Below are 26461 nucleotides of genomic sequence, written 5' to 3' on the forward strand. Positions count from 1 at the left end.
AAACTCCTCAAAGAACTTCGAGGCATTGTCTACTTTAAAGAATCTTTATTCGAGAAGCATAGCATCCGCACGTACATAGGCAAAGCCAAAATCTGAATTCCCCTCCCCTGAGCACATAGTATCAAAGCACAATTCCCTCCTCCAATTAACAGTCATAAATCATATTCTCCAATTAGTTTGTAATGCAGACTCTCCCTCCAGTTCTCCAGCCCGCCAATTCTTATCATCTCTTATTTCAAAAACCTTGATTCTCACACTGGTTACAGTATTGTTATGTCTAACTAAACTCCTATGCACATTCCTCCTCCTCGCCCGAGTATCATCCAATTCTAACTCTACTTCTAAGAGTAAAACATAAGAAGGAAAATGATTGCATCTCCATATGTTGTCAAAGCAAAAACATCTGATTTTGGCAGCGTTGACACTTAGTTTCTGAGACTAGTCAAGGCCAGTTGGTTTTGACTGCCTTCTGAGGCTGCATATTGGGATGTGAGCAAACATTGTAAGTCCACCTAACTCCATCAAGTATGCTCAAGAGAAACCTGTCTATGTAAAATTAAGTTATCACTGTCTTAAATTGAAACATGTAGAAACAAGCTTCTAGATGTTTTTGACAGCACTTCCTTTCAGTTGCTCGTAGAGAAAGCAGCCACTTCTTCTGCTGCTCCCCACACATCTACTCATCTGGAGACTTTTTAAGTCCAGAATGGGGTGTCAAAGGTAGTGTAGTTGAAGGTTTCCCCTGCATTGTTTCTGAAAAGAGGACAATTGACAAAGGATAGGAGGAATCTGCTTGCCTGAATCATTTGCTCACTGACCTTTGGCTAGAGCAGTGGTTCTCAACCTGTGGGTCGGGACCCCATTTAGGATCGAACGACCATTTCACGGGGGTCGCCAAACAAGGCTGTCCGCCATTTTTCCCCCTTTTCTTTGTCCACACCCCTGGCACCCAGTGATGTATAAGTGGCTGGGGGTCACCACAATATGGGGAACGGTATTATGGGGTCGTGGCATTAGAAAGATTGAGAACCACTGGGCTAGAGTGACTTCCACTTTCAGGAGTGGGGAACACAGCTTGGCATTTTAAATCCAACCTCAGGAGAACACACAATGTTGTAAGTTAGGAATTCACCTCAGTGCTTCAGTGGCTTTCCTGCCAGGATGCCTCCAGATGTGTGGGAACTATATCTTCCATCAACCTTAGCAATTGTATCGGGTGAATTCCTGGTGGTTGTCACGAACATCCTAACATCTGATGCCTCGACTGATTGAATGCCACCGGTGGACTGATAAAGTCCGTTTCTCCCGCTCAGAATTTCAAACACATCAAGAATAAGGTTTGAACTGGGCATATGTTCTGTTTGTTCCTAAGGAACAGACTCTTCTCTTTCTAGGAAAGGTAAACAACATAATTGAAGCCTTGAAGTTGGCCTTGTTTTTCCCCTGACTGAACTCCAGATATTATGAAACGTGAGGGTGATGTCTACCTTCCTGCCACAAAAAGTTCTTTTTGCTTTGATCAAGACCAAAACGGCGGACAGAAGCATGTTTTCTCACTGCGAGTGACAAAGGAGAGCAGTATCTATGGAAAAGGAGCGTGTTTATACATACTGGCACCTGCTTAGAAATGACTCACAGGTTTTGATTCTCTTCGCTGTCTCCCAGGCACGCCTCTGTAAGAGCATTGGGTCGGTGTTTCTCAACCTTGTCAACTTTTAAGAGACGTGAATAATGCTGGCTGGGGAATTGTGGAAGTTGAAATCCAGATCTCTTAAATGTTGACCCGGTTGAGAAATACTCCACTGGGTCACCTCTTTCCCCCCTCGGTTTGAAAGATGCAGTCTTTGAACTTAGGTTGGAACTGAATGTGTACATTTTATTTATTTATTTATGAGACTTATATACCGCTTTAAGTGCAAGCACTCTCTAAGCGGTGTACACCAGTAAGCAATGTATATATATATTTACATTGCCCCCAACAATCTGGGTCCTCATTTTACCTACATCGGAAGGATGGAAGGCTGAGTCAACCTTGAGCCGGTGAGATTTGAACCGCTGACCTGCTGAACACAGTCAGCTAAAGTGGCCTGCAGTACTGCACTCTAACTGCTGCGCCACCTCGGCTCATAATTTGGCTTTCATTTCCTTTGTGTGGAGAAAGGAGGAAAAAAAATATCCCCAGATCCATAAAGATTATTTGCGTGGATGAGAAACTGACCCAAAAGATGCTTACTAGATAAGGTTGTAGGCAGAGAGCTATCTAGCCAGATGGGGATCATCAGGCCAAACTCTGCCAGGCCACTGTGAGGCTGTAAACGTGGCCTGCTAGATTTAAATTGGGTGAGTGCGCCTTGATTTAGCAACAGATCTTCTGCCACTTAAAACTTTTAAGAAGCCTTCTTTTAACAGATGGCTGTTATAGTTCCATGCCTGCTTTTTGTTGCTGCAGGATCTCTTTTCATGGACAGAGATGCCCAGATCTGAACTCTTGGATGGTGATAATTAAACATCCGCTTTCAAATGTGTCCGTCACCCAACTTGCCACTGTGTGTCTCTGTGTATGCACACGCATGCCCTGTAGGGATGCACACACCAGTGAATGGTTTGACTATGAAGGAAATTATCCATTTTTGGTACCTATTCAGGAAGGAATTTAGGATGGGTTGATGTTAGGCAGAGTCAGAAGAAATCCATAATGCCATTAGATGAAGTTCATAACATCATGGAATTCGTTCCATTTCTTTTGGGTGGGGAGGAGGGCAAAATCTACACGGCAACAAGAATTAGCCACAGGTTGGAGAGTGTACATGTGTTCTGTCTAGAGGCCACCTCTGTCACCCAGCCTGTTGTTCTTCAGTCTGTCACCCAACATCATCAGCCACATTTGGAGAACCGGAGATGGTTGCTGAATGGACAACCCAATGTTGGAAATACCTTAGTTCAGTGGTGGCGAACCTTTTAGAGACTGAGTGCCCAAACTGCAACCCAAAACCCACTTATGCATTGCTGGGTGTGGCCACCGAGTGGGTGTGGCCACCAAGCTGTCGTCTTGCTCACTCGCTCGCTGTCCGCTCCGACTTGTGCTCGCTCTCTCACTGTCTGCAGCAAATGCTGCTTCCGCCAATAGTTGCTCCTTTTATAGCCTCTGGCCTATTCCCAGACTGCGCATGCGTGGAGAGGAAGAGGGAGCAGCTCGGCCCAGCAATGGCTCACGTGCAGAGATGGCTCCGCGTGCCGCCTGTGGCACGCGTGCCATAGGTTCGCCACCACGGCCTTAGTTGATACAATGCATGAGTTTTGCTCTGTGCTGGTGTGCCTGTTGTGTTCTTCACGGGCACATTGTCTGAAGTGCAACTGTTCAGCAACCTCCACTCACTCCTGCCCCTGGCCCCTCGTGGGAGTAGGCTGCTGTGCCTATTCCCTGAATGGCAGAACAGAAGCCTGGCCAGGCAGAGGCAGGTGGCCTTGGCTGGTGGCCCGAGGCAACTCTGCAACTCTGGTGACTCATCCAACTCATTAAAGAGGGTGGTGAGACACTTTTATTGTTTGCCAGAGACTTGATATTTACACCAGTCTTCCAGATTCCATAAAGGCACGGATTGTGATCACACTTCTCTTTCTCACTCAACTCTCTGGAGCTCGCTCTGTTGATTTCTTCTCTTCCTCAGTCCTTTTGTCCTTGACCTGTTTCTGAAGGTGTGTTTCCCGGAGTCAGTGTTTTGTTTACACAACTGTGCTGTGTGTATATATAAAAATAAAAGGTGCAGCTTGGATGTTAGCTTTCAAAATCATTGCGAAGCTTCCCATCTCTCTCTTCAGAATGGTTGCATCAGATTTATTAATATCGGTATGATTCTTAGATGGTTCACACCCTCTATCTGTTGCTAAAATGCATTATATATATACACCTCTTTATGGATTGATCACAGCCTTTGGAACGTTTGAAACAGGCAAATCCAAAATACGTTTTTTTCTATGTTGGCATGGCTGTTACATCATTCCACGTTGCTATGATCTCTCAGGGCCGTTGCTGTTTGAACATGGGTTGTTTGCTTGCCTGTGTGATGTATGTGTTTATTCCTCTTTATTTGGCCAAGGGTCTTAAAAAAGTTTCATTCCTTCTAGGAACCACCTACCCATCACCTCTACTATACATAAGATCTATTGGTTGAGCATGTCATGCAGAGGTCAATTTGTATTACATAATTGTGTTTTAAAAGAAAAATAGTTCTTAATAGCCCTGAAGATAGCCATGTTGACCGTTGTAGGTTTCAGATCAGTTCACAATAGAGCTTCATGAAATATTTAAAATATTTAAGAAAATATATGAAATATTTAAGAAAAGGCTTCTCTTTTGAATCTCCTGGAACATCGGGCTAAATGAAAGAAAACTGAATTGAAAAGAGCATTTACTAAACATGGTGCGCTGAACTTTGGGTATACTTGCTTTCTCAAGACAGTAAGTAAGAAAGATTAAAATGAAACTTATAGCCATTTTTAGAATGATAACTATGTTTCTCGGTTAAAGAAAAACAACAACAAAGAATCTTGTGATCAATGAAGGAGTAACAATTTATTATGGAGAGGAAAAGATGTGGGAGGGTGCTCTCTGAGAGATATGAAATAATATGCTGAATTATTTGTCTATAAAAAGCAAATAGCTAGGCTGACCATGCGTAAAAATCCAAAATCAATGCTAACCCTTATTAATTAAGCCAATTGAAAGATCATAAAAAAGCAAACACTTTGTTGCTTTTCATCTTTAAAGCACGTAGTCAGATACCCGTTTTTTTCAGTATTGATTATGTCTTTGTTATTAAAATTAAGAATATGGAAACGCAACTGGAAAATGATTGAATAATACAATCAGAAGAAAATGGCTTTTGACATTTTCTGATTTGGCACTTCTCCATCTCCATCTCCCTCTCCTTTTCCCCAATTTCCTGGTTTAATCATTAGCCTCTTGTTCAGTGGGATTCAAAAAAGGCAATAAAGAGCTTTGCACTAGTGACTAGGAAAAATTATTATATAAAGCATGTAAAGCATGCACATGGATACAGTCCAGAAAAAGATTAGAATTGTCTCACTCACCAAATAACGAGCAAATTGCATTACATTTTTCTCTTCTGCAGCGTGCCAGTTGCTTTTAAGGCACACCCAGGCCTCTAAAACCTTCAGCTTAATTTTCAATAGGGATCAGGTGGTTTTTATCTGCCCCCACGTTCTGCTTGTGACCTTATTTGAAGAAAGTTTCAAAAAAGCTTCCTGCTGACCTTGTCTGCATACTCTGTTGTCCTGCAAAGTGCTTTGATCACCCATCTTCGTGGCCACCATCTTGATTTGCTTGACTACCACACTCCAGATGATTCTACTGCAAGGACAGCCTCGTTCCTCGTGTTGGTTTAGCAACATTATTTTTTTTTTGAAATGGTAACGATTAAATATGAACTCTTAGCAATATTGATTAAAGAACAAGCCGAGGGCACGTTTACCATGGCTGTAGGTGGATAGAGAAGCAAAATGTACACGATGGCCCTCACTGGTGGTGGCCCTCACTGACCCTCTTCAGAAGAAACTGGCCATCCCCCCCCTCCCCAGGCAGAGAAGAAGGAAAGAGAATTAAAGAGAAATAAGGAAGGTCAAGGCTGGATAGCAAAAGTCAGCTGCAGGCCTTAAAGCTGAAGGGCGCAGAAGGGAGGGGAGTAGAGGAGAGAAGCCTCTGAAGCTCTCTGGCTCTCCCCCTGGAGGGTTGTTGTTTTGTTGTTAGTTGCGAAGTCGTGTCCGACCCATCGGGACCCCATGGACGATGTTCCTCCAGGCCTTCCTGTCCTCTACCATCTTCTGGAGTCCATTCAAGCTCACACCTACTGCTTCAGTGACTCCATCCATCCACCTCCTTCTCTGTCGTCCCCTTCTTCTATTGCCCTCCATCTTTCCCAGCATCAGGCTTTTCTCCAGGGAGTCCTTCCTTCTCATTAGGTGGCCAAAGTATTTGAGTTTCAACTTCAGGATCTGGCCTTCTAAAGAGCAGTCGGGTTGATCTCCTCTAGGACTGACCGGTTTGATCGCCTTGCAGTCCAAGGGACTCGCAGGAGTCTTCTCCAGCACCATAGTTCAAAGGCCTCAATTCTTTGGTGCTCAGCCTTTCTTATGGTCCAACTTTCACAGCCATACATTGCAACTAGGAAAACCATGGCCTGGACTATACGCACTTTTGTTGGCAGGGTGACGTCTCTGCTTTTTAGTATGCTGTCTAGATTTGCCATCGCTTTCCTCCCCAGGAGCAAGCGTCTTCTAATTTCTTGGCTGCAGTCCCCATCTGTCCTTCTAGAGGGAGTATGGGAGAAAGATCCACTTTAAAATGTCCCACCGCCTCCTCTGATGGGGAAAAAAAATCAGCGTGCCTCTGCCATTAGCAAACCTGTCAGTCAGCATCTGATGGCCATGAACTTAATCACGCTTCCCTTGATCAACAAGCCTCTCCTGATGATGGCAGCCTCTTTCTGAGCTGCTAATCACCCAGCTAACTGTGATGTCTCAGGAAGAATCGAGGCGTGTGCTTAGATTCCAGACAAAGGTGCCGATGACAGCAGCAATGTGTTCCCGAGGCAGTTGGAGTGGACCTGTGCCTGAATAGCAGTGCAACCAGTTAGTCTGTGCACAGAACGTTCCCAGCCATTCATCACCAGCCTTTTACGGAGGGGCCAGGAGCATCGCTGAAGCAGCACCAAGGGGAGTCCGGTGTATCACACGCAGAGTGGCTCAAAGGTTTGTGTTTCCTTGTGATGGGAATATTCACAATTTGAGTAGAGGCTTCCCAAATAAAGGCTCCAGGGCAGGAAGTGTCCAGCATCTGGCTCCTATGCGTAGATGGTGCAACAAGTGAGCACAGAAGGACAAATTATTTTTTCCATAAGCTACCATCGTTAAGAGACACATTGGATCTGCATACAGTAGTGGCCAAAATTGTGGAAATCTTTTGGGAAAAGCATACAGTAGAAATGTCACCTTTGGTTAAGTTTCCACCCATTTTTCTTCTAATTTCTTTATAACTGTAGCCTTGTTCACTTAATAAATACTATTTTAAATCGCTTTCTGGGTGACCAGTCAACTCTTTGCACCATGACTTTAATTTTATTACATTTTACAAACTCACTAAATGAAAGAACACAAAAAACCCCCAACCAACTGGCTAGCGATCACATAACACACTGACCAATGTCCTCCTCTCAGCTTCAATATAGGACATCAATAACTGAATCCTACTGTGATCTGATTGGCTCATTGCCAAAACAAGACGACACCCAATTGGCTCTCTAAACACTCATACTCATTGGCTACAATCGGATGAAGGAAAGCTACCCGACATCAACTTAAGCAAGTTGTGCTTCCTTTTTCTGGTTATTTGGCTATAACTTTTCATAGAATATAGTACAGATAATTGAACGAAGTATGCTGCATTACATTCTTGATTAAATTATTTTTCCATTGATATATAATTTTATGGTACTACTCCAAAAATAAAGTGGTGTTATTAGCCATCAAACCTCAAGAATACACTTTTTCCAAAAAGGTTTCCACAGTTGTGGCCACTACTATAGACTATGTGGCTGATAATATCTGTGGAGCAATGGCTTTCCTCTAGACCAGTGTTTCTCAACCTTGACAATTTTAAGGCATGTGGACTTCAACTCCCAGAATTCCACAGCCAGCATTGCTGGCTGTGGAATTCTGGGAGTTGAAGTCCACATGCCTTAAAATTGTCAAGGTTGAGAAACACTGCTCTAGACAAGAAGCTCCCACCACGAGGACGATCGCTCCCTTTATTGTAAGGTTGCAACAAGAAAGTCAAGTCTGGAAGTGCTTCTGCTTTACTTCTATTTCCCCCCAAAATAGGTATTTTCACAGGAGCAAGTAACAAAGGAAAGAGTTTCTGCTGAGAACAGTCATGAATATGAGATCCAGTCTTGTGAAAATGGAAACCAATCATTTTTATCCTTGTGTTTAAGAAATTGAGATGGAAATCCATGCCATTTTCAGGATAGTCTAGACCAGTGGTTCTCAACCTTTTTATAGCTGCGACCCCGGTCGTAAGTCGAGAACTACCTGTATTTCCCTGCCCAGGAGCGCCGCACATGTGTGGTGCCGCCCCCTGTGCCGGCCGAGGCATACCTGGCAAGGGGCGGCGGCAAGCAGGCCCAGGCGCTCCCAGGTGGCCGTGGCAGTGACAGCGCAGGGCGACCACCGGCTGGGCCACCAGCTGGCCCAGCCCAAGGCAGGTAAAGCACCCGCCGGGCCCCACGCGCGCCAGCAACCCTCCCTGCACCCACCGGCCTCCCACCTCCCATCCCCGGCCCTCTATTACTTACTTTTTAGTTGCTCAGCAGGGAGGGAAGCTTTGCAGAATGTTCGCCTTGCAGCACCGTTTGCAGACTGGGGCTTTTGGCGGGCTCAGCAGGGCAGAGACAGCCTGGACAATTCCTATTGGCTTTTGAAAGCCAATAGAATTAGACTCTGTTCAAGAGAGTCTATTCTATTGGCTTTCGAAAGCCAATAGAATAAGAGGGAGTAGCACAGCTAAGGAAAAGGGGGGGAAATGGCAGGAAAAATGGCAGACTGCGTTGTTTGTCGACCCTCCGTGAAATGGTTGTTCAACCCCAAATGGGGTCGCGACCCACAGGTTGAGAACCGCTGGTCTAGACGGAGATCGGCGCAAGAGTGGATCTCCGTTTACAGCGGAAGACGCAACCCCCCCTAATTCAGCATGTTTTCACAATCCTTACACATTTCCGACAAATGAATAAACCAAAAATACCGATTGCATTGGAGATCTTGAAATAGGATATCCCGCTCTACTTAACAGCTGCCGGGTGTGCTCGAGCTTGCTAACGGGAATAATAATAAAAAAAATCTTTAATGATTTCGAAACTTGTTACTTCGGGTAAAAGGACTAGTCAACCTGGGCAAAAAGCTCAGTTCCTGAAGTCTGACAGCCCACGTTCCTTCTAAACCAAGTGGTGGAAAATCCGTCGATGCGCTTTAAAAAAGAGAAAGGAAAAAGTCAAAGCATTCAGTTCTTGTTCTGCCAAGGTTGAAGGCAGTCGAGAGGGGAAATGGCTGGCAGGAAACAAGTCACAAGAGGAGCAACCTGGAATCTGAGACCCATCACGCCAGGCTTTTCGAGAGCCAGCTGGACTAGCATCCAACCCTGAAAATTAGAGCAGAGCTGATTCGACTTGAACCGTTCAGAACCCTTTCAGAATCCGTTACACTCTCAAATCATCCATCATGATTTTGAGTTGGGTTTACAGGTTGGGAGGGAATTGTGGGAGCCTCGGCTCTCATGTGGATCAGAGTAGTTGTGGAGTGGGAGTGATCTGGAAAGATGGATCTCAGATACATTCTTCCCCTCTCTCTTTCCTTCTCCCTTTCTCTTTCTCTTTCTCTCTCTTTCCCTTTCTTTCTCTCTCTTTCTCTCTCTCTTTCCCTTTCTCTTTCTCTCTCTTTCCCTTTTTCTTTCTCTCTCTTTCCCTTTTTCTTTCCCTTTCTCTTTCTCTCTCTTTCCCTTTCTTTCTCTCTCTTTCTCTCTCTCTTTCCCTTTCTCTTTCTCTCTCTTTCCCTTTTTCTTTCTCTCTCTTTCCCTTTTTCTTTCTCTCTTTCCCTTTCCTCTCTCTTCTCTTTCCTTTTCTCTTTCCCTTTCTCTTTCTCTCTTCCTTTCTCTCTTTCCCTTTCTCTCTCTTCTCTCTTTCCCTTTCTCTTTCTCTCTCTTTTCCTTTCTCTCTCTTTCTCTTTCCCTTTCTCTTTCTCTTTTCCTTTCTCTCTCTTTTTTCTCTCTTTCCCTTTCCTTTTCTCTCTCTTTCCCTTTCTCTTTCCCTTTCTCTCTTCTCTCTTTCCCTTTCCCTTTCTCTCTTTTCCTTTCTCTCTCTTTCTTTTTCTCTCTTTTCCTTTCCCTTTCTCTTTTTTTTCTTTTTCCCTTTCCCTTTCTCTCTTCTCTCTTTCCTTTTCTCTTTCTCTTTCTCTTTCTCTTTCCCTTTCTCTTTTCCTTTCTCTCTCTCTCTCTCTCTTTTCCTTTCTCTTTATCTTTCCCTTTCCTTTTCTCTCTCTTCTCTCTTTCCTTTTCTCTTTCTCTTTCTCTTTCTCTTTCTCTCTCTTTCCCTTTCTCTCTCTCTCTTTCCCTTTCCCTTTCTCTCTTTTCCTTTCTCTCTCTTTCTTTTTCTCTCTCTTTTCCTTTCCCTTTCTCTTTTTTTTCTTTTTCCCTTTCCCTTTCTCTCTTCTCTCTTTCCTTTTCTCTTTCTCTTTCTCTTTCTCTTTCCCTTTCTCTTTTCCTTTCTCTCTCTCTCTCTCTCTTTTCCTTTCTCTTTATCTTTCCCTTTCCTTTTCTCTCTCTTCTTTCTTTTCTTTTCTCTTTCTCTTTCTCTTTCTCTTTCTCTCTCTTTCCCTTTCTTTCTCTCTCTTCTCTCTTTCCCTTTCCCTTTCTTTCTCTTCTCTCTTTCCCTTTCTCTTTGGCAGCACCTCCGCAATGGAACTTTTCTTTTGGAAGAAGATTGTCCTTCACACTTTTCTCCTTTCAGAGGAAGGTGGAAGTCTTCTCCAGAGAGCAGTACAGCAGGATCCCTCTTTTAGAATGCACCTAACTTTAGTGGTTGAGGGATTGAGCTGTCCAGATTTAAAAATTTGTAATGGTTTTTAAGAGTAGTTGCTTTGAATGTTGACGATTCTGTCCAAGGTTTCTTTTGATCTTACTGAGGAAACTTCTGGGAGAAAAAAAAAACACACACACACAGTGTTTCTTCCTCATTCCTCCTCCCAATAAAAAGCTCCAAGTACCTTACTTGTTATTGTTGTTGTTGTTTTTTAAAGTAGACATTGCCTCTTGCCAGCTTACACGCTAACGAGACAGCAAAACAGGAGAAAAGGCTGGGGTGGGGTGGGGGGGCGAAGGAATGAAGCAAGCCTGCTTCTTAAAATGAGATACTCGATTGCAATGGCCAAAAGGATCCAGTTTTTGGCAAAGAAGGCAGCTGATGGAGCTAGTTTTTTTTTTTTAGCAGAGCTAATGAAAGGGTCTGACTCCTCATCGGTGTGACTTGTCCAAGATGCCAGCCGTTCCCTGCTCATCGCTTTACGGGAGAAATAGCACACACCAATAACCACACTCAGTCCCAACCCATTTGTGCCCTTTGCCGGGGCGTACTGAGGGAGCATCTTTAGCCCAGCAATAGGCCCCGTGTGTGTGTGTGTGTGTGTGTGTGTGTGTGTGTGTGTGTGCACCATCAGACAACGGAAGGCTTTTGCTCTCCTTGGCTTAGTTTCTGGCTTCCAATTCCACAGCTTTCCTTTACAGCCTCCTTGCAGGAACCCTCCCTGGGCTGCTGCCTTCTGCTTGGCACAGCACCCAGCAACTTTCCAATTATCTTGGTGGCACAGCTCCAGGAAAGAGGGTGGATTGTTTCTGTTTTTTTAAAAAAGAGGGCTTTCCTAGCCTGAATTGTTGTTGTTGGGGTTTTTTGTTTTTTTTTGGGTTGCGTGGAATGAATCATTAAGGAAGGAGGCAGATTCCGTTTTCAGTAACTTCCCTTTCTCTCATAGCCGCCTCCTCCTCCTCTTCCTCTTCTTCCTCTCCTCCTCCTCCTCTTCTTCTTCTCCTCCTCCTCCTCCTCCTCTTCTTCTTCTTCTTCTCCTCCTCCTCCTCCTCTTTTTCTTCTTCTTCTTCCTCTCCTCCTCTTCCTCCTCCTCCTCTCTTCTTCTTCTTCTTCTTCATCTTCTTTTTCATCTCCTCCTCCTCCCCTCCTCCTCCTCCTCCTCTTCTTCTTCCTTCTTCTTCTTCTCCTCCTCCTCCTCCTCTTCTTCTTCTTCTTCATCTTCTTTTTCTTCTCCTCCTCCTCCCCTCCTTCTTCTCCTCCTCCTCCTCTTCTCCTCCTCCTCCTCTTCTCCTCCTCCTCCTCCTCCTCCTCCTCCTCTTCTTCTTCTTCTTCTTCTTCTTCTTCTTCTTCTTCTTCTCCTTCTCCTTCTCCTCCTCCTCCTTCTCCTTCTCCTCCTTCTCCTTCTCCTCCTTCTCCTTCTCCTTCTCCTTCTCCTCCTTCTCCTTCTCCTTCTCCTTCTCCTTCTCCTTCTCCTTCTTCTTCTTCTTCTTCTTCTTCTTCTTCTTCTTCTTCTTCTTCTTCTTCTTCCTCCTCCTCCTCCCCTCCTCCTCCTCTCCTCTTCTTCTTCTTCTTCTTCTTCTTCTTCTTCTTCTTCTTCTTCTTCTTCTCCTTCTCCTTCTCCTTCTCCTTCTTCTTCTTCTTCTTCTTCTTCTTCTTCTTCTTCTTCTTCCTCCTCCTCCTCCCCTCCTCCTCCTCTCCTCTTCTTCTTCTTCTTCTTCTTCTTCTTCTTCTTCTTCTTCTTCTTCTTCTTCTTCTTCTTCTTCTTCTTCTTCTTCTTCTTCTTCTTCTTCTTCTTCCTCCTCTCCTCCTCCTCCCCCCCCCCAAATCTTTGCTTCCAAGCCTGTCTTTTAGTGGGTGAGCTATAACCTCTCCTGCAATATGTGGATCAGTGTTCCTGAATGTCCAGAGGCGACTCAAACACACGTCTCATCTGCAGTTTAGTCTGAGAATGCGATGTGGAACAAACTTGAAGGCACAGCTGCTTCAGACCTTAGCAGTCTGGCTGTTTTTTTTTTTTCTCCTCTGCCTTCATTCTCCCAGCTCTCCCTCGGAAAGCGTGAAGGACTTCAGAGAGCTCGGGGGGGTATTCTTAGCTCGGCATAGAATTAACTTTCCCCTCCTCTTTCTTTCTGTAAGAGATGCCTTATTCTGGAACTATTCCAAGAAGGACTTGCTGAAGGAAAGAGTAATAACAACAACAACAACAACAACAACAACAAATTCGCTATTAGTCAATTGCAAAAGGCGACCTTAGTAGGAACTGCTTCCATCCTGCGACGATACCTGTAATACCGTCAAACATCCACATCTGCCTATCCCAGGTCCTGGGTAAGGACTCGATAGGTAGACAAAATGCCAAATCCAGTCTGAACATCTGGCTGACTGTGCAATGATCCATAATAATAATGATGATGATGATGATAATGTTGGAAGGGACCTTGGAGGTCATTGAGTCCATTCAGGCAGGAAACCCTACACCATTTCGGACAAATGGCTGTCCAGTCTCTTCTTAAAAACTTCCAGTGTTGGAGCATTCACCGCTTCTGGAGGCAGGTTGTTCCACTGGTTAATTGGTCTAACTGTCAGGAAGTTTCTCCTTAGTTCTAGGTTGCTTCTCTCCTTGATGAGTTTCCATCCATTGCTTCTTGTCCTGCCTTCAGGCGCTTTGGAGAAGAGCTTTGACTCCCTCTTCTTTGGGGCAGCCACTGAGATATTGGAACACTGCAATCATGTGTCCCCCCTCGTCCTTCTCTTCATTAAACTAGACATACCCAATTTCAGCAGCCGTTCCTTATATGCTTTAGCCTGCAGTCCCCTGATCATCTTTGTTGCTCTTCTCTGTACTCTTTCTAGAGTCTCAATATTTTTTTTTACATCATGTTGACCAAAACTGGATGCAATATTCCAAGTGTGGCCTTACCAAGGCATTGTAAAGTGGTATTAATACTTCACGTGATCTTGATTCTATCCCTCTGTTAATGAAGCCCAGCACTGTGTTGGCCTTTTTGGCAGCTGCAGCACACGGCTGGCTCATATCTAAGTGATTGTCCACTAGGACTCCGAGGTCCATCTCACAGTTACTACTATTGAGCATGGTGCCACCTATGCTGTACTTGTGCATTTGGTTTTTCTTGCCTAAATGTAGAACCTTACTTTTTTCACCACTGAATTTCATTTTGTTAGATAGCGCCCAGTGTTCAAGTCTGTCCAGGTCCTCCTGTATCTTAAATCTGTCTTCTGGAGTGTTGGCTATTCCTGCCAGCTTGGTGTTTTCCGCAGATTTGATGATTTGCCCATCTATTCCCTCATCCAAATCGTTGATGAAGATGTTGAAGAGCACTGGGCCTAGAAGAGAGCCCTGGGCCACCCCACTACACACTTCCCTCCATGTACACTCAAAAGCAGCACCATTAGCTGCCTCTGGAAAAAAAAACTAGGTTGGGAAAGTCACCAGCAGCTGGAGAGGCAGAGGAAGAGCTTCCTCAGTCTGTCCTGGACCGGGACTGGGAGCAGGGAAGTGGGCACAGTGAAGGTGGTCGGTCCCTAGGATCCATTCTGGCAGGCGGGTCCATAGCATGTCTGAATGATGTGGCAGAAGAATAATTCACGGAAGCTCAGACATCAGCAGGATGCAGACACAGGACGGGGCATGGATGTGGAGAAGGTCATCTAGCATCTTAATGTTTCATTTATTCTCCTAAATTTTCCATGCAGATCAGATTAAAATAGGACTAATTATTGTTGTTTGGGTGGGAAACATGTCCTCTCATTCTAGAGAGCAACGGGCAACTGCCTAGGACCAGCGTAGGCCACCTTGGCTCTTTTATGACTCGTGGACTTCAACTCCCAGAATTCCTGAGCCAGCCATGCTGAGGGGAAAGGGAGAAGTTTCCAAGCTGAGCCAGGCTGGCTCAGGAATTCTGGGAGTTGAAGTCCAGGAGTCATAAAAGAGCCAAGGTGGCCTACTCCTGGCCTAGGATCTCTGCGGTCCAGGGGGGACTTCAAGCCCAGGTTTGCCTCTTCCTTTCCTCTGTGTCTACAGCTTTTTAGCAGAACGAGGAGATGGATCGTGTCTTGGGTGGAAGTTCTTCCTGGGTGTGCAGCTAACGAGTAGGCTGACTTGGTCGCTCAACAGCGAGAAACTGGTGAAGCGGGCACAGCAGCGCCTGCATTTTCTGCGCCGCATGAGAAAAGCACATCTTCCTTCCCCTGTCCTGACCACTTTCTACAGGGGGACAATCGAGAGCATCCTGTCATACAGCATCACAGTCTGGTTTGGAAGCATCCCTGCTTCAGACAGGAAGGCGGTGCAGAGAGTGGTGAGGACGGCCAAAAAGATCATTGGCAGCTTCCTCCCTCCCATCCAGGACATAGCACAGAAGCGTTGCTTGAGCAGGGTCCGCAAGATTATCTAGGACACTACACATCCTCTTCACAACCTGGTTTCCTTGTTCCCTTCTGGGAGGAGGCTGTGTGGTATCTGAAGCAGAACATCCAGATTCAGCCAGAGTTTCATTCCATACAGCATTAACCTCGCAAACTCTCAAGCTTCCTCCTTCCGTTATATATTCCAGATGGACAGTATTTAATATTTATTTGCTACGTATATGTAGGGGTGTGGGTCTGTATATATGTTCATAGTATGTTTAGGTGTGTGTCATGTATGTGTTTCACTTTGAGAGCGGGCAACTCAGTTTCATTTTTGATGTGTGCCATTGTGCCCACAGTATAAAAATGGCAATAAAAGTTATCTTATCTTATCTTATCTCATCTTATCTTATCTTATCTTACCTTACCTTACCTTACCTTACCTTACCTTATCTTATCTTATCTTATCTTATCTTATCTTATCTTACCTTATCTTAAGTGAAGGGGAGTTGTCAGCCCTGTCACCAGCTGTGAAATCAGAGCTGAGCCTTTCAACAAAATTGCTGCTGAGGTACCTGAAAATAGATCCATTCCTTTCTTCTCACGAAGAGGCTGGAGCTGCAGCTTGAGACACTGGTTGGGTTTGAAATGCAGTCCAATGGAAAGGAACTAGTTGTCACCATGGGGAGCTTCTAGCTTCCAGAATAATGGGGGAAATAGCCATAGAAGGTTTAAAGCCGTGGTTCTCAACCTTTTTAATGCTGCGACCCCCAACCGGTCATAAGTCGAGGACTACTCAACCGGTCATAAGTCGAGGACTACTCAACTGGTGCAGCACCGTTTGCAGAATGGGACTTTTGGCGGGCTCAGCAGGGCAGAGACAGCCTGGACAATTCCTATTGGCTTTTGAAAGCCAATAGAATTAGACTCTATTCAAGAGAGTCTATTCTATTGGCTTTCAAAAGCCAATAGAATAAAAGGGAGTAGCACAGCTAAGGAAAAGGGGGGAAAAATGGCGGACTGCGTTGTTTGGCGACCCCCGTGAAATGGTCGTTCGACCCCAAATGGGGTCCCAACCCACAGGTTGAGAACCACTGGTTTAAAGGCTAGCAGTGAAAGCGTGTTTTTTTTTTGTTTGTTTTTTTAGGAAGATACACTTTCTCGGCATTTGTGTCTTTTGCCTCTTTCGGAGGAACCTTTTTCAGTAGAAGTACGCAAAATGAAGCTTGGGGTGCTTTTTTTTTTTTTGTATTTTTGCTTTTCTCCAAAGCGTGGAGAGACAAGATAAAAGGAGCATCACAGCACCCTCAGTCTGGCTGGGGGCAGCCAAGGTCTGTGCAGGACCTGCTTATCTGGGATAAGGAAGGGAGGCTTTGAACTGTCACCGAAAGTTAAGTTAAGTTCTTGAAGAAAGAAGTGGGAAAAAGCATCCTAGCATTTTCTCACATTCTGAAAAATCTCTTCCGTGAAGGAGTTGGGGAGGACTGGAGACATCCAGGATCAAATTCCCCCATGGATCTCCTTAAGGAGCTCCCAGGTTAGTTATGAAGATCAAATGAAAAAAAAATCTCTGTTTTTTTGACAGGCAGGATCTAAATCTAGTTTGTAAACCAGTGATCGCTTGCTTTGCCTTAAGGAATCTTTGTCTTTATTACTGATCTTTAGCAACAGGATAGGTTGGTTTGGATCCCTTGCCTAGATCCCACCCTGCCACGAGATTCTACTGCTATAAATCTGCAAATCCTTCTGTTTTTCTTACAAAAGTTAAGTGACGGGGCGAATTCTTGTAAAACGCATTGTGGTGGTGTTGTTTTTTTTAACCATCTTTCCTTATAAAGGATGTCCCTCTTCCTTATTCCCAGCAAACTGAGATAATATCTTGTTCATCAAAATAGGACGAAAACCATCTCGATTTGAACGGTTAAAGAGTTTACTCTCTGAATTGGTTTGATCCCTGCCTGTCTGCAGAGAATCTTCTGCAGCAATCTTGCACACAGAGGAATTATCCCCTAATGGATTCAGTTGCCTTTCTCGTTTTTCCCTTGTGGGGTTTCAGCCTAAGGCTTTGTATTACATTTTTAAACGCAAGGAATGGCCTTTTTTTTTAGGGGGGGGGGGGAAACAATGTTCTTTGAAGGAGCTATTGTAAGCTCCGCTTGAATTCTCTGCAAGAAAAAGAGAGGGGAGAAAAACCTCCAGAAATAAGGGGGGGATCCCCCAGACCTGTCACCCAGAGGCTTCCCTTTGGGGTTGAATCAAAGGCTGTGGCACCAGAGGGGCCCAGCAGGATAGAATAGACGAGCATAGTCTGAGTTAGCAGAGGAAAATGATGCTTCTCTCTTTTTCTTCCCAGTTTTCAATTTGAGATCATAGAGCAGTGTTTCCCAAACTTGACAATTTTAAGGCATGTGGACTTCAACTCCCAGAATTCCACAGCCAGCAACGCTGGCTATGGAATTCTGGGAGTTGAAGTCCACATGCCTTAAAATTGTCAGCTGGCTGTGGAATTCTGGGAGTTGAAGTCCACATGCCTTAAAATTGTCAAGTTTGGGAAACACTGTCATAGAGAATCAGCTTTTCGTCCCCTTTCTTTGAGACGATGTTAGGAAAGCGTAAAAACGCCTCCTCAAAACGCTACCTGTGTTTTGGCAAAGAAACCTGTACATTTTGGACGTGGGTTGGGGTGGACAATCATCTTTCCTTGGTGGATGTTTATCCTAGGATCAAAGGAGACATTTCACCTCGAGATGGTTCTTTCATGTCCTAAGCAATCTCTTTGTTGACAAAGTCCCGTTCTTTTCTGACCACGCCTTCAAAATGCATCGCTGCAAATCTTTCCCCTTCTATAATCCAGCATTCGCTTTTACTCTGAAAATCTTAATTCTTTTTTTTTTTTAGCATTGAAAACAGCTGAACAAATAATATGCCAGTCAACAAAGCCTTTAGCTTTGGATATTTCTGGAAAGCCGTGGGGCGAACTAAATACATTGCCTTCTGTGTCTTTACAAACATCCTGCTACGGATCTTCACCGTCTTTGCATTCTGACCCAGGGTTACGATCCATTCAGTGTCCAAGGTAGATTGGGATAGCGTTCTCCCATGCCTGTTTAAAATGGAAGGAGATGAATTTCTCACTTTAAAAAAGGACGACAGTTTAAACGGCCCTTTGCAACTTAAGATGCAGAATATATATATATATATATATTTAAAAAAAAGGTAGAAGCGTTTTTGGTTATCTAAAAACTGAGGGTTAATTTCTTCTTCTCAGGTGTAGCTCAGGTATAGCCTTTATTTTATTTCCCGTGGCTGGCATTTGGTTATTCCGAATCTGAATATTCTGGTTCCTGTGGCAATGTGTATTTAGGATATAAAAAAACAGCCAAGGAAGGATGAAGCATAAAATCGGGTACAAGGCCTGCCACACATTTGCTGCATTCAGCCTTCCTTAATGAATTGCATGAAGAATTCATTTCTAATTAGCAGCTCATTCTTTGCAAGTCGTGAGCTCTGATGAGTGCCTTATTTTCCCTTAAGGAGAAGTACTCTATTCGGACCTTTTAGCTTCTTCATGCACTCCCCTCAAAATGTTTGAGTGCGTTTGTGGCAATGGGGCACAATTCGATGCTGCTTGTCCTCTTCTGGAGATCTTAAGACAAGATGGGAAGGAAGACCCTGCCCATCCCGCAGGGCTGCCTGTTTTTTTGGGGGGTGGGGGACTCTGTTGTACAGAGAGAGGGATGGGCACAGGGCCATATGCAAGACGGGGCTTACGGCTGCTATTTGTGGCTCCTTGGAGCAGCCGGTTGCCATGGCGATGCTGGCACCATCCCAGGAACGGCGGGTGGGCACCACTTTGGCCTCCTCCCAGTGGAAGAGCTGCTGCCTCTGATCCGCTGACGATCATTGGATGCTTCCTGAGAAGCCATCGTGGGGCCTCTGGGGTCTTCGGTTTCTGCCACCTGTTTCATTGCAATGGTGGTTCTTCGGCACAAACAGCTTGGCGTGCCTGTGACTGCGTGAGGCTTGTGTTACACGCGCATGCACCTCCACTATTTTGTCCTTAGGATTCAGCCAAGCCCGAGTGATTAAAAAAAAAACAACCCAGGTTAATTACTCCACCCTCAGGAACTTTGCGCTCCTTCTGTGAATCAGAGCTAATTAGACCGGATCTTAAAGAGCTTAGCCAACGGTGGTGGATTAACCGGCTCTATTTTTTTTCCCCTTTCATGCTTCCTCTTTTGTAGGTAAGTCACTCTGGCATTGGCCAACCCTGATTTCACCTATTGTAATCACCTTCTTTCTTCCTGCCCTTGCCAGTATGAGTGGACTGCCAATCGTAAAAGGCACCGGGCAGGATATAGTGGGGTGCTTCTATTGTGGATACATTGAAGCATGCGTATTCTGAGAAACATGGTAAGTGTGGGTTTTCCACCTTGACCTTACTTCGTCCACAAACCTCTCAGAGTATTTCTGATGGTTGGGGGGGGCAATCTTCTAGACCCTTCTGAGCCTTGACTTGGAAAGTATTTGCTGGGACTGGAAGTAAGAAGGACCCCTTCTAAGCTTCCTTCTCAAATTGCAAAGACTCTGTAGGCCAGAAGCCCTGCGTTGACCCCACATTTTGCAGGAAATGTGGATGGCTTATTCTGGAAACCGGATATGGTTGTATGTTAAGGGGGGGGGAGACTTCAAAACAATCTATTCCAAGTAGCCTGAAGAAAACTGGAAGGGGGGGGGTCAGGAAAGGGCAATAGGTAAGCAACACTTTGCTGCAGATTCTCTTCAAAGAAGTGTTTGAATGTAAGGAGGAGAAGACGTTGGATGCATTGTTGTTAAATATAGCTTCACAAGGACTGTGCTTAGTGGGGTTTATCCAACTATTTCTTAGCAGGAAATTTCATTTTGACATTTGCAACGTAGATTTAATTTGTTTACTACATGGACTCCCCATATGTCTTAGCTGGAAATGTTTGTTTTAGGGCTGCAGCATCTTAAAGAATGCCAGTTACCATGGCAATGTTCAAGCTTTATTTTGTCACTTCATAACATAATAAACGTTGACTTTCTTCCACTGGATTATTTGAGAATTACAAGAATTAAATAGGAAGTGTGTTTACTCTTTCAATTCCTAGTTGAAGGACCAAAGCCTTGCTTGCTATCCATCTTAGGAAAGAGCCCACTTTGGTGCAAAAGTAAAAAAATCCATTTTTTTGAAGCAATGTTCAGAGAAACTAAAAATATGAAAATCCAGGGTGGGATTTGGGGTTTAAACTTTGTGGCTTTATCTCCCCCCCCCCCCGAATATTGAAATGAAACTTGAAAAATATGATGAAATACATAAAGCAAATAAGGTACGAGTGAAATAATTTGTCATCCTCTATTAACTAATATTTAGAGATGTAACAGGTTCTCTCATTACAGATAAACTAGATTTCAGAAGTCTTGGGAAATGATAAAAAATTAAGCGTGAAGGGGAGCCAAAGCAGCTATTAATGATAGAGAAATTCAGAGAAAAATATATAGAAAACTTGGGTGGTAAAGTGGATTGCACTTTTTTTTAATGTACCAAAAGATTAAATTATGGGATAATTGCATTTTTCAAGTAGTGTATAAAAGGGGGGATTTAGTAAATGAAATTAAATTCTGAGGACTGGAAAAAGATGCAAAGGGTATGAGTGCTGGCCTAGCTGCAATCCCCCCGTTTTTGACGAGGGTGGGTGTTCTCAATTTCTTGACAGGGTGTTCTCAATTTCTCAGGAATGGCGGCATCTGAAAAGGTTGAAGTTTCAGAAATGCAGGTTCAAAGTTCCTTTGTTACCGAGCTGTTGATCACCAACAGAAGTTCTTGCCCCGTTTTCTTACTCATGTACCTTCCTCCGTGTTGTTTAAAGGTGAACAATTAGGACCAGGTAGCCTAATAGCTGGATAAATACAGCTTACTCCTTTCGCCTGACAAAAATGGCAGAAATTATTTCTTGGGTCTGAAAATCTTGGGACATTCTGGCTCAGGTCTAGTTTGCCTGCCTTTTAAGGTCCAAGACCCACCATAAAAGGTGACAGCTCTGAAACTTGTCTCCTTCTTGGATGCCTCCAGAATTTCCTTGTATCATTTAATGCCTAACAGGAAAAAAGCTGCTGTCCAAGTAGGAATGGTTTTTGTGGGATGGAAAGATAACATTTATTTTTCCCCACCTAGATATGAGGCTGGGTTGGTAAAGCCTCTTTACAGATGATTGAGGAGATGATAACTAGAATAACGAATCCAAGAATTTCATCTGAGCTCTAATGCTTGGAACATTCCCAGCTGGTTGCTGCAGTGTATTATTATTATTATTATTATTATTATTATTATTATTATTATTATTATTATTGCACAGTCATCCAGATGTTCAGACTGGATTTGGCATTTTTGTCTACCTATCGAGTCCTTCCCAAGGACCTGGGATAGGCAGATGTGGATGTTAGATAGTATTACAGATATTGTTGCAAGATGGAAGCAGTTCCTAATAAGGCCGCCTTTTGCAATTGACTAATGGCGAATTTGTCAATGCCAATGGTGTTCAAGTGGTACTCCAGTTGTTTTGGGATTGCACCCAAGGAGCCTATTACTATTGGTACTACCCTTTCTTGCCTTTGCCACAGTTTTTCTATTTCTATTTGTAGGTCTTTGTATTTTGTTATCTTCTCCAGTTCTTTCTCATCTATTCTGCTGTCTCCAGGCACTGCCACATCCACTATCCAGACTTTTTTGTCTTATCCACAATTGTTAAATCCGGGTTGTTATGTTGCAGGCACTTGTCTGTTTGAATTGTGAAGTCCCAGAGCAGTTTAACTTTATCATTTTCTATGACTTTCTCTATTTTAGGATCCTACCAGTTCTTGCTTACAAGCAAATGATATTTCTTGCAGTTCCTAGTAAGGCCGCCTTTTGAAATTGACTAATAGCGAATTTGTCAATGCCAATGGTGTTCAAGTGGTGCTCCAGTTGTTTTGGAATTGCACCCAAGGAGCCTATCACTATTGGTATTACCCTTGCTTGCTTTTGCCACAGTCTTTCTATTTCTATTTGTAGGTCTTTGTATTTTGTTATCTTCTCCTGTTCTTTCTCTTCTATTCTGCTGTCTCCAGGCACTGCCACATCCACTATCCAGACTTTTTTGTCTTATCCACAATTGTTAAGTCCGGGTTGTTATGTTGCAGGCACTTGTCTGTTTGAATTGTGAAGTCCCAGAGCAGTTTAACTTTATCATTTTCTATGACTTTCTCTATTTTAGGATCCCACCAGTTCTTGCTTACAAGCAAATGATATTTCTTGCAGATCTTCCAATGCACCATTGTTGCTACTTTGTCATGCCGCTGCTTGTAGTCAGTCTTTGCGATTTTCTTGCAGCTTATTATCAGGTGGTCCATTGTTTCTTCAGCTTCTTTGCATAGGTGGCACTTACTGTCTGTTGCTGTCTTCTCAATTTTGACTTTGTATGCATTTGTATTATTATTATCAGTGCTTTTTTTGAAAAAAAAAAAAAAGGTGCCGGAACTCACATACGTCATACAACCCGCCTTGCCTACTCTACAAGGTTCCATCCAAAAAAGGTACCGGAACTCCCTTCTGGGTGTTCTGTGACAAAAAAAGTCCTGACTATTATTATTATTATTAGAAAGGAAGAAAATACAGCTAATTACACGATATCAATCTGAGTGAATTGCTGCATGGTTTAAATAAGTCAGGCATCTGAAAGTGGTGATTTTCAAAAATAAAAATACAACTGAATATAGTTAACCGTTCTATTCAGGATCAAGCCTGTTTATGGATTCCATACCAGTTTAGCTTCTGGTATGAAAAGGTTTCCTTCTCCTTTTTTTAAATAAATCTGATGAGATGAAACTTTGATAACAGCTTTTGGCAGCCACAAATAATTAACATTGTCTGGGGAAAAAAATCATTTTATCAGTTTTTGCACGATAAATCTGTTTCAGTCGATAGAAGGCTGGGACTAAATTCTCTTCTGAGACAAAAATCTCATATCTGATGAAAATCCACTGGATGGTCTAGATCCCCAGACTTCCTAGGGATCTAAAAATTAGAACAGCAGTCTTTTGCTAGGAAGGCAAAGAATTACTTGCAGGATTGAACACCTCTCTGGAGTTCCTTAAAGCAACCAAAGTTTATCTCCAAATGGTCCAGTGACTGTCTGCAGTTGCGGCCTGATGTGATGGAGGACAAAGGAAAAAGACTTTACAGGTGGCCCCTGATCGTCTCAAAATAAGGGAGAAAAGGCTACTTTAAACACCGGTACAGCAAGGATGAGTTACATCTGCCTCACTCATGGTCTGGGGATGATGGCAACATCACGGAGACATGGTAGATCAGGAGTGTCAAACTCAATTTCATTGAGGGCCGCATCAGCATTGTGGTTGCCCTTGGGGGGCCAGGTGTGTGTGGCCAGGGTGGGTGTGGCCTACTTGGTGGGCATAGATGGAGTGGGTGTGGCCTACTGGGTGGGCATGGCCAACTCTACATTGTTTGTGTCAAGGGTGCTTGTGGGGGGCTGGGCAGGAGTGGGACAGATCTGAGGGTCTCTGGCCGAAGGGGGTGGGACCGAGGCAAGCGCCAAGGCATGGTCCATTTCTTCATTCCTCACAAAGGGTGACACCTTCCCTCCATGCACCCAGGGGGTGGGGCCGACGCGGCAGGGGCTGGTTCCTCACTGTTTCCAGACGGCCTTGTGGAGCTAAGACTGAATGCGTTTCAGCATAGATAGCCACCACAAAATTGTGCATTGGCTCCTGGCGGGCCTGGGCCAGGGCCAAGGCAGCAGGGGCCGTTCTCTCACTGTTTTCAGGATGGCTTCATGGGCCACATGAAACCACTTTGAAAGAGTTTTCCAAGGCTCATTCAGGCCACATTTAGGGGCATGTGGGGGAGACATTATCAAAGACAAGAATCTTTAGGGTGATTCTGGAACATCCTTGGTGAAGAGCAGGTCCACCTTTCTGGAAGACCTCAATGGGAGAGGCAAGCATCATCCAAGGCAGCCTGTTGACCCTACTTTTGAGGAAAGGAAGGTTTATGGTTAAGAATCACAACTTAGACTTAGCTTTAAACAGTTCTGTGGTTGTGAAATTAAATGGGGGTTTTGTATCTCACCAGGGTGCTTTAATTAACAGCTTTTCATATTAATGCATTCTAACACTTCTGTCATCTTCCTTGACTTCTTCCCTTTGTTGTAACACATTTGGAAGGCATCAACTTAATTAGCTTAATGGGGAGGCTGCAACAATTTGTCTCCTACATCCTCTTGCAAGGAGTTTCCCCATTTTTCACTGTAAGGAAGCTTCACGGGTACCCTCCACCCCCACTCTCAAAAAGGATTAACATGAGAGAGGAGGCAAAGCCAGACCTAAAAATATGGAGGTTGACGAAGACCTCCAAGGTCCATTTGTGCAGGAACGGCTTTTGGTGGCACTATTTAAATTGATCCAAAGTGGTCAACCAAGAAATGGTTAGTTAGGATGGAAACTAATCAAGGAGAGAAGCAACCTAGAACTAAGGAGAAACTTCCTGACAGTGAGAACAATTAACCAGTGGAACAACCTGCCTCCAGAAGCGGTGAATGCTCCAACACTGGAAGTTTTTAAGAAGAGACTGGACAGCCATTTGTCTGAAATGGTGTAGGGTTTCCTGCCTGAGCAGAGGATTGGACTCGATGACCACCAAGGTCCCTTCCAACATTATTATTATTACGGATCATCGCACAGTCAGCCAGATGTTCAGAATGGATTTGGCATTTTGTCTACCTATCAAGTCCTTCCCAAGGACCTGGGATAGGCAGATGTGGATGTTCGATGGTATTACATATATCGTCGCAGGATGGAAGCAGTTCTTAGTAAGACCGCCTTTTGCAATTGACTAATGGCAAATTTGTCAATGCCAATGGTGGTGCTCCAGTTGTTTTGGGATTGCACCCAAGGCGCCTATTACTATTGATACTACCCTTACTTGCTTTTGCCACAGTCTTTCTATTTCTATTTGTAGGTCTTTGTATTTTGTTATCTTCTCCAGTTCTTTCTCATCTATTCTGCTGTCTCCAGGCACTGCCACGTCCACTATCCAGACTTTTTTGTATTAAAAAAGTGCGGTGATCCATAATAATAATAATGATGATGATGTTGGAAGGGAGCTTGGAGGTCATCTAGTCCAAACCCCTGCTCAGGCAGGAAACCCTATACCATTTTGGACAAATGGCTGTCCAGTCTCTTTTTAAAAACTTCCAGTGTTGCAGCATTCACCACTTCTGGAGGCAGGTTGTTCCAATGATTAACTGTTCTCACTGTCAGGAAGTTTCTCCTTAGTTCTAGGTTGCTTCTCTCCTTGATTAGTTTCCATCGGTTGCTTCTTGTCCTGCCTTCAGGTGCTTTGGAAAATAGCTTGACTCCCTCTTCTTTGTGGCAGCCCCTGAGATATTGGAACATTGCTATCATGTCCCCCCTTGTCCTTCTGTTTATTAAACTAGACATACCCGATTCCAGCGACTGTTCCTTGTATGTTTTAGCCTCTAGTCCCCTGATCATCTTTCTTGCTCTTCTCTCTACTCTTTCTAGAGTCTCGACATCTTTTTTACATCGTGGCGACCAAAACTGGATGCAGTATTTCAAGTGTGGCTTTACCAAGGCATTGTAAAGTGGTATTAACGCTTCACGTGATCTTGATTCTATTCCTCTGTTAATGCAGCCTAGCACTGTGTTGGCTTTTTTGGCAGCTGCAGCACACGGCTGGCTCCTATTTAAGTGATTGTCCACTAGGACTCCGAGAATTATAGGTGCATTCTGCCTTGCTTCATCTCCTTCCTTGAGTTGTAATGATAGACATGGGAGAAGAGCCACACGTCTTCCCTCAACCATGGCAAAACACATCGGCAGAGGTTGGACTGTAGACTTAAAGCTATGCAATCTTTATCACCTGTCTGACCATGCCCTGCTGGGTGCATGGCTGCTGCCAACTCTTTGGATGGGCCAGGGAAGGGTGAGGGTCCTCGTGGTGATCTTGTTTGAAAGTCCTATTTGGGGTGAGGGGTTAGGGCAGGAGTAGGCAACCTTGGCTCTTTTATGACTCGTGGACTTCAACTCCCAGAATTCCTGAGCCAGCATGGCTCAGCTTGGAAACCTTTCCCTTTCCCCTCAGCATGGCTGGCTCAGGAATTCTGGGAGTTGAAGTCCACAAGTCATAAAAGAGACAAGGTGGCCTACCCCTGACCTAGGCCTAGGCCACTTTATGACTCGTGGACTTCAACTCCCAGAATTCCTGAGCAAGCGTGGCTCAGCTTGGAAACTCTCCCTTTCCCCTCAGCATGGCTGGCTCAGGAATTCTGGGAGTTGAAGTCCACGAGTCATAAAAGAGACAAGATTGCCTACCCCTGGGTTAGGGTGAGGGTTAGGGTTTTCATTGGGTT

The 26461-nt window shown here is 44.3% G+C and overlaps 1 protein-coding gene across 3 annotated transcripts in view; it reads left to right on the forward strand.

Annotated features, from left to right (window-relative positions):
* Positions 1–26461, forward strand: part of ANK3 (ankyrin 3) — a 338705-nt gene that overhangs the window by 47839 nt on the left and 264405 nt on the right. The window contains exon 1 of one of the 3 annotated variants that reach the window (XM_039366433.1): positions 19389–19424. The exons of the other annotated variants lie outside the window; for them this stretch is intronic. Coding sequence (XP_039222367.1) covers positions 19404–19424 — 21 coding nt within the window. The 5' untranslated portion in view covers positions 19389–19403. Of the gene's footprint in view, positions 1–19388; positions 19425–26461 lie in introns of those variants that run through there. 3 annotated transcript variants of the gene reach the window in all.

Source organism: Crotalus tigris, unplaced genomic scaffold (assembly GCF_016545835.1).
Source record: "Crotalus tigris isolate CLP2741 ecotype Arizona unplaced genomic scaffold, ASM1654583v1 scf7180000017598.18339901613:2243638, whole genome shotgun sequence".
Taxonomy (NCBI): Eukaryota; Metazoa; Chordata; class Lepidosauria; order Squamata; family Viperidae; genus Crotalus; species Crotalus tigris.